The 8546-nt window shown below is 44.8% G+C and overlaps 1 protein-coding gene across 1 annotated transcript; it reads right to left on the reverse strand.

The window, feature by feature from the left end:
- Positions 1-1948: 1948 nt before the first annotated feature.
- Positions 1949-7831, reverse strand: LOC119087182 (disks large homolog 5-like). Its single transcript, XM_037201869.1, has 3 exons — positions 7740-7831; positions 3898-4013; positions 1949-2950 (listed from the first exon to the last, which is right to left on the reverse strand). The coding sequence occupies exons 2-3, from the start codon at positions 3975-3977 to the stop codon at positions 2788-2790; spliced, it is 243 nt and encodes an 80-aa protein (XP_037057764.1). The 5' UTR covers positions 3978-4013; positions 7740-7831; the 3' UTR covers positions 1949-2787.
- Between the last annotated feature and the right edge of the window lie 715 nt (positions 7832-8546).

Consider the following 8546-nt stretch of genomic DNA (forward strand, 5'->3'; position numbering starts at 1 on the left):
AATGGAAGAAGGGTGCTTTTGCTCTTTAGCTGCTTGCTTCACCTTGCTAGCAAAGTCATTCCTTCATTGGCATTGGAGCCAAACTGCTTTGGATTGCAGACTATAATCTGCTGATGCACTGAGACATCAAGCGCAGTAGTGGACTGAGCAACTGACTGCATTCAAGGATTTGCCATTATATCAGCCAATGTTTTCCATTAGCTGAACTACAGCCTCTAAGTCATTCTAAAATATAGTCTTTTGTATATATAGAAAATTCATTCTGTAAGATGTTACCCCATAAAACCCTGACCAATGCACCAGACAGGTATAGAACTTTTTAGGAGTAGTTTAGGCCTGACAACAGCCCTTATCTGCATGTTCTAAAATTCCACAGGTCAGCATTCCTTTAACACTGTTTTTAGATGATGCTTTGATGCTAGCCTACTAGGTTTCTATAGCTTCTGGGCAAGAAAGTAAAATAACACAAGTCTGAAATTTCTCAAATGGAACACACAGTAATCTAATTAAACAAGTAATTATATGAGATGGAGAGATTCTAGCTTAAGTGAGGAATGAAAAACCAGATGTCTTAGCTTCTGTGGGCCAAGACCTGGCACAGCCCCACCACATGAAGACCAGAGGACACAAGGTTCTTTTTACCCTTGATGTGACAGCTCCAGTCTGGAGACCCACGGGATAACTTCCTTTACACATGAACTCTCTGACTCACTCTCAGTCTCAGGAGTCAGATCTATTCCAGAGGAGCTTCACAAGAGTCAATCAGTCATCTGAAAGAACTTTCTCAATATAATCTGAGATCTGCTGTGGTAAAAGAGCAGCATCAACCACCTCTCTCCTTTTTTAGTCTTGCACAGAATCACTCTGCACCAGAGACATGGGGCCCCTGATGCAGGCTCCATCCACTCCACCTAGTCATGAGGTTCCTCCCAACATTGCTTATCTGGACCATCAAGAGGGATTCCTCACCCCACCTGCACCCCAGGACAGTCTTCTCAATTCTGCATTTCATCAGACAGTCTTAATACGTGTTGTCAACCTAGAAGAGATCTAGCAAATCTGTGCCAGTCTGACAGTCAGTGATACTGGGCAGGATCTTGAACCTATGAGAGCCCTGCATGGATGTGTGGCAGCCTAAGACAGTTAGCATGCCTGTCCCAACAGGTTTCAAGAAACTTTTGATTGGGAGTGATCCAATCCACCTAAGACAGCACACATGGCTGGGAGGACAAGGTCAATTGCAGGGACTGGAGAGATGGCTCATCCATGAAGAGCATTCATTGCTGTCTCAGAAGACCCACAGGACAGCTAACAAACCTCTTTAACTTAAATTCCAGGTGGAATCTGCCCTCACCTGGCCTGTGGAATTGCATGTACATGGTGGCCAAACACCCATAAGTATAAAGAAAAGCACCACAAAATATCCCAACATGTCTTGCAGGAAATTATCTCTTCTTCCTGGTTATCATTCATGTTAATTTCAGTAAAACCAGAGGCAGATTGCTTGTCATTTTCTGATTTCTTTTATACAATTTTAATGAATGTTCTTATTTCCTGAGAGTCCTAGAGCAATATACTTATGTTTTCTTTTAATTTGGTCTACATGATGATTTCGTGAACATGTGTATACAGTGTACCACATTTTACTGGCAGCTAAATATATGACGTCAATGATACAATATGTCTAGTTTTTCTATTATGTAGTGGGTATCCATGGAGTAGGCTATTCCATCCACATCCAAGGTGTCATCCCCCTGTGTAGCCCTGAGATCCATGGCTGGGAAATCCTTGTGCAGCCAAGATTCCTGGAACTTACTGAGATAAATCCAAGCCTGTGAGTTCTGGGATTACAGAGTGTGAAACTTCATCTGACTAAAGAAGAGTCTCAGAGTGAAATTTGAAATTGGATTTTATTCATAAAAATACATTCATTTTACTCAATGGGGCTTTCAAAACAGCAGTCCTTATATACAATGTATAGCCTTAGCAAACTATTAAAACAGTGACAAGAATAAAAGAAATAACAATAATTAACAAAACCTTAAACCAAAATGAAGAAAACCAAAATCCAAAGCATAAATATCCCAACATATAACAAAAAAAATTAAGCAAATTTCAGGATCATTTGGAATTTCATTATGGAAGAGCAAATGAGGTGAGGAACTGGCTTATTCTCTGCAGTGAATTATCTTCAGCAACACTAGCACATGACATGGCATCAGCTTCAGCACTGCACTAGAGAATCTTATGCTTTGGGTGTGGTCTGTCTGGATGGCAGTGTGATGTTAACACAGTCTTCCTTGTCAGATTTCCATCACATATGGAGTCAGCTTGTCAAAGCCCTTGATAGTAAGTCTACAGAAGAACTCTTGCTCACCCACATGTCCTCTTCCATGTTGTTTTGCCCCTCACTGGGGCCACGTGCTGATGGATGTCAGGGTCTTAGTAATTTGTGATATGTCCTCTGAATCTCAGACTATTTCTGATACAATCTTTTCTCTGGGAATAGTGATGTGGATCAGATTGTGGCTGGATGGCCTGATGGTAGGTTGATATTTGCCTCACTAGTGAGTTCACAGCTGAAAAGAGGTGGCATTTTCTGAGGAGGCTGTGAACCTGGAGTGTAGAATGTCATGCCTTCAAGGTGTCTCTGGCTTCTTCCAGCCTTCTCAGTTTTCTGAAGAGGTGCTGTCAGGCAAAATTGGTAAAGAAAATAGGATTTAGAAACAGTTTTGCTGTGCCACTGTCAAGAACAATCAGGGCCTATTCATCCCTAGTAAACAAAAGTTAAGGAAGAAAACACACCCCATGAACACCCTGGCTGCTGGGGATGGGACTCAATGGTGGCTTACTTGCCTGGAACATAGTGTTTCTGCCCAGCAGCTCCATCTGCAGGAGGCTCTCTTCCTGGGCTGTGGTCTGCTCCAGTTCCTGCTGGAGGTTTTCAAACCTAGGGGAGGAAGGCAGCTGGGGCACAAGCCTGGTGGGGACCTGCCATGTCAGCTTTTGAGCCCCACCAGCTCTACTCAGCTAGACAATCAAGCATTACCTTTCAGCTGAGTTCATTCCCTGCTTCCCAAGGAAAAGGGTCAGAGAGCACCTGGGCAGGATTTTTTTCTCAGCTTTTAAAAACTGCTAGAAGTTGAACTGGTAAATACACACTTTGCTGGATTAGAAAAAAAACAGCATATTTCTCCAACAGTCCAAAGACATCATTTTGGAGAAATATCAGTATGTCAAGGTCTGAGGCACAGGTCAGGAAAGATATCCCTGGCCTTGATTAGATCCAGGTGAATGTGAACCTCCTGGAAAACTCTATGCCCGCCCTCTAGTGGAGCCTACACAGCAATGCAGAGAAGGCTCTGGTTATTCCTACAGCTCAGAACCCTGCATGGGATTAACTTGTCAGCTCCTACTCTGTTTATGACCAAGAGTAAATCTTCTCATGAGAAACTGATAAACACTGCAGAGAGCCTGCAGTCAGCAGGAGTGTGCTGTATGCAAATCTGCAAAGGGTGGACACTTCTCTCTAAACGTGATGTTCCTGATGGAAAAGATGCAGGAGGACACACTTTCCTTCATGATCAATGATCCTCCTTTCCAGGTTTCTGGCTGCCATGGGAATATTTGTGGGGAGATCTAATCTAAGAGATGAGATACTCAGAGCATACTAGAGGTCTCAGAAGGAAGAAGGGGACACAATCCCCATAAGACCAAGGAGAAGCATATTGTTTCCTGGTCATAATTCCTGTTGACTGAGCCAGCAACGACACTCTGAGGGGTTCTTTCCCTGCCTGTGGCTGGAGCTTTGCCAATTGACAAAACTCAAAGAGGACGGAGATCCAGGTACAGCGGACCCACTTGGATCCACCTGCTTCTGGAAGCCTGGGCTCCTACCTCATCTGGGACACAGTGAAGTGATGCTGCAGCTTTACTGCCAAGTCCCTTTGCCTGGTGAGCAGCTCCTTCTGCTTCATCAGGGACCAAAGATTTTCCTCAAGTCTTTGCTGTTCCTGTTCATTAGAAGATTGTGTTTTTAGGGGAGGTTGTCCTCACCATGTACATAAACATGGATGCATGTCTCTCTCTCTGTCTCTCTCTCTCTCTCTCTCTCTGTCTCTGTCTCTCTCTCTCTCTCTCTAGCACACACATGTATATGCATGCACACATACAAGCACACTACATTCCATCCATTCTTAGTTTCCAAGATAACACTAATGTAAGAAGAGATCACCTGGGATACTATGGAGAAGAAAGTTACCTTTCATTAACCTACACCCTCTCTACCCATATTCCAGCCCAGAGGCAGGAAACACAGGATGCTCTGAGCACAGGGATGTGGAGAAGATTGTGTACTTTTACTCGGTTTTGATAATTTTTCAGTTTATTTTTAGTTTATATGTGCAGGTGTTCAGCCTGCCTGTGTGTCTGTATGGCACTTGAATGCCTCGTGACCTGGTAGAGGAACTCAGTGGGCAGATAAGTCAATGTAGTGCTTGCCTTGAAAACCTGTACACAGACAGGTGAACACCAGGGTTCCTTGATCTGTAATCTAAGCTCTCCTAGCAAGTTCCCCAGTCTGTGCATTGAAGGCTTAGTTCCCCAGCACAGGACCACTGGATGGCAGTGGACCAGCCCCTTGCTCTCACTCAGTGCTTCCCAGTGCCTCCAAGAAGGGCAGCTTCCTCCTAAAGAAGCTCTCTGTACCACAGGTTGCCTCAATTTAGACCCAAAGCAATGAGCTCAGAAAACTAGAAAATCTCTACAATCAGGAGTCTATATTAACCTTTCCTCCAAGTAAGATGATTGTGTCAGGATTTCTTTGAGTAACAGAAGGTTGACTAACTCATGGCCAAATGATTGCATATATTATTCCATACTTAACAATATCCCATGGACCACATTGTATGTTTGCACTCATCAATGATGGGTATCTGAATAGTTTCTAGTTGGGCTGTTCTGATGAGTCCTGCTCTATCCCTGTTGTCCCCTATTCTCTGTGGACACCACTTTCCATTCTGGAATCAATGCTCCACCGAAGTCTGCAGTTCCACTTTCTGAATAATTGCACATAGCTTCTCACAGGGCTGCACCATTTTACACTACTAGCAATGTCTGAGAGATCTCACTTCTCCCAACTCTCCATCAGGCTGATTTTAACTCAGTATGAAGAAGTTTGGAATAAAAGCAGTTTCTGAGTGCTGCAGACACAACATGGAGTGGGTACTTGAGAGTATGATGAGCCTAAGCGGTGCCCTGAGACAGCCTCTTCTCACACCTCAGCATAGCTGTGGGACTTCTGCTGGGCTGGGATGCAGCCACAAGCACCTCTGCAGTTCAGAATTTCTCTGAGAATAAAGTCCAGGCCAAGCTCCAAGGACCAGGTTAGCTGAACCAAGGTTAGGCAAAGGTGAAAGGAAAATGGCAGCAGGCGATGAGGAGAAAAACAAAACAGGATGCAGGGAAGTCATCAGTGGTCAGCCACCTTTCACCCAGAGCAGAGAAGGACACAAACCCTCAGGCAGCCTTTCCTGCCTCTCAGTAGCCTCTTTCTCACTGTCATGGACCCCATTACTTTGTTTTTCTCCAGAGGATTTCTTTGCAGAAAAATGATTCTGCCTCTACAAATACATGAAAAACTTTTAGCTTGCATCAGTTTGATGTCTTTTGTTGTAGTTAGCTGTGTGGACATGCAGAAGGATGGGCAGCTCCATCTGTTCTTTGACAAAGGCAAAGTGGTACTAACCAGATTAGGCACAGTACTTTCTCATTGAAATCCATCTCCATCATTCTTAAAGATGTTCCATTGTTCCATGAGAGAGTGAACATACACATAGAGGCTCAAACACACATTCTCATTCCCCAAAGATACACATAGAGACAACACACACACACACACACACACACACACACACACACACACACACACACACCTTTCTTGAATCCAGAAAGGCAAGGGAGAAGACTAGAATGTTGCAGCACCTTTTCTACTCCAGGGGGAGGTAGTGGGTCCTCCCTGCTGTCTACAAGCCTCTTAGACTCAGCCAAGCTCTTCTGCCCTGGCCTGAACTTATTTCCCTTCCAGGGAAGTTCTTATCACCAGACTCACTGATCATACAGAGAAGTAACAACCTCTGCACAACTGAGTTGGACCACACAAAACCAAGTGCTGGGAGAAAAGGGCAGGACATGAAGCCTCCGATAGATTTAAGTTGACCCATCATAGTCTCCTCACTAAACTTACCCAGACTCCTTCACAGAAGACATTGACAGCACCAGAGACTAGAAGTCACCCATTGTCATTACCCAACAACTTTTGACCAGATTACAGTGCACATTATATGAAAACAGCCCCAGGTCAGTCAGTAGAAGGCTACTTAGGTCATCCACAGCACTTTTCTAAAATGCAGCACTCCATACAACTATCAGTTGGAACTCTGTCCTACATAGAGTGAGCATCAAAATGTCAGGTTCCATGTTGTGAAGCCAGTAGACAAACCAGACCTTTCCTGGGAAGTTACCTCTATGCCGTGAAAGAAAAGAAGTCTACTTTTTATATTAAAAATAGCTCCATTGTTTGATTTCTGTTATTATTACAAGACACATTAATTCCAAAGCAATAAAAATGTTTAAAAATTAAGAGAAACCAAGAAGTCAGTTCTCTTTCTGACCAAATGAACCATTTAGCAACAATATGAGGCAGAAAAAGACAGGACGCTCTACTGTAAAGAGACAGGAAATTCAAAGATCCATGGCTATCCAGCTTAGCCAGAACAGAAATTTTTAGGTTCAGTGAGAGACTCGGCCTGAAGGGAGTAAGGGAGAAAGCAACAGAGGACACCCGATGTCATCATCAGACCTTACAAAACACCCACAGATGTATGTGCACTCAGACAGGCATACTCACACACAGACAAACACCCTTCAAATCATCAGTGATCAGAATGCAATGAGGAGGACATCACACTGGATGAGGATGACATTACCAGTTGGATTAAGACTCCTCACACTAGCTGTTATAAGTGAGTCCCACAATTCTGCATCATTTTGGACTAAAAATGCCTGGGGAAGCATGCTGTGTTTCTGCAGGATAATGCAGTTGCCTCAAATCTGCCACCCTGACCCCGGCCTGTCATAAGCCCCTGGCATATCCCTGGTCATCCAGTGAGCTTCTGAATGTAAGATCCAGGATGGGAGAACTGGCCAATGCCTCTCAAAGCAAACAGTACTGACAAGCTGTTAATTTAGTTTCTTCAACTGTGAACCAAGAGCTTGGCCAGGTAAAGAGAACACCATGGCAGTCTGGGAACAAGAGGGTAAAATGCCATATGACACCCAAAAAGATGTCTATGAGCCCCAGTCATTTGGCTTTTTCAGGGGGCTGCTCCTTCCATGCTGTGTCTGCTCTGATCTCACATGACCCCTGCCAAGCAAATGAGACCCAGACCCTTGACCTGACTCACTCAGATCTCTGTGGCTCCATCATAGCATGGCTCCTCCCATACTGACATACAGGTGAGTGGTATGTGATTGACCGTCTCCCTCAATGGACTGCGGCTTCCAGCAGAGCAGTAGGGTTTGCTTGCTCTAAGAGGCTAACTCCCAGAAAGACTTGTGAATGATCACAGAAGTGAACTATTGGATGGGATGGGTCAGTTGGATAAGTGAGTAGATGGTTACATGGTGTGTGTATATGTGTGTGTATGGTCAGACAGGTGGGCCCTGCTGCTTCAACCTACCTGCAGCTGCCTTGTCCAGAGGTCATAGATCTTCTCATGGGCCTCTTCACAGAGCCTCTTTGCCTCCTCACAGGACTCTTGTAGTAAAATCTGCTCCCCTGCAGCTTTTTCTTGTCCTCTAGCAACATTCTCACTTTTTCCTTCAGCTGAGTCTGTTCACTCAGGTGCTGACTGTAGAGGGTGCTGAAATATCACCAAAAATGATGAGCTCCACCTCCATCTGCCACTCCTGCCTCCTAATACCATGATTCCTGCAAGGTCCCATGTCCCCATCCTCAACAGCCCTGGCTGGAGCCCTCATTAGCCATGGCAGCATCACTCAGGTGCAGGCCAAAGCCAGAGAATAGCCAAATTCCAGAAAGATTTACACTACTTCTGAAGACCCTGACAGCAAAAGGGATCCATGTACCTCTGAAGACTGGATCTGCTACCTCCCGCACACACACCCTGGTGCTTAACTGTTCACAGTATTGGGAAAACATGAGCAGGTAGAGGGAAACCATGCTCTGAGGGAGACAGAAGACCCATCAGGAATACATTCCATCCATGTGTCCCATAGAAACCAGCTCTGTAAGCTCCTGCCAGAGCCACAGAAACCATGGTGCAAACCATGTTTTCTGTCTAGAAGTTCCAGAAGCTGACAGGAAAATGTTGGGAGGGGCTCTCAGACTCTTCACACTTAGGAGAACTCAGTCTAGGAGGCACAAGTCCAAGAGCTATAAGGCAGGCTGCTTGCTAAGAGGTAAACAGACTAGAACCACAGCCCTCACTTTGGTTCAAAGGTGGAGAAGGGAAGAAGATGCTGTG

The sequence above is a fragment of the Peromyscus leucopus genome, unplaced genomic scaffold (assembly GCF_004664715.2).
Source record: "Peromyscus leucopus breed LL Stock unplaced genomic scaffold, UCI_PerLeu_2.1 scaffold_1768, whole genome shotgun sequence".
Taxonomy (NCBI): Eukaryota; Metazoa; Chordata; class Mammalia; order Rodentia; family Cricetidae; genus Peromyscus; species Peromyscus leucopus.

Coding starts and splice junctions, on each gene's coding strand:
- LOC119087182 (XM_037201869.1), bottom strand. CDS start 3,977: ATGAAGCAGAAGGAGCTGCTCACCAGGCAAAGGGACTTGGCAGTAAAG. Junction 2,951..3,897: donor TTCACTGTGTCCCAGATGAG/GTAGGAGCCCAG, acceptor TTCCTCCCCTAG/GTTTGAAAACCTCCAGCAGG.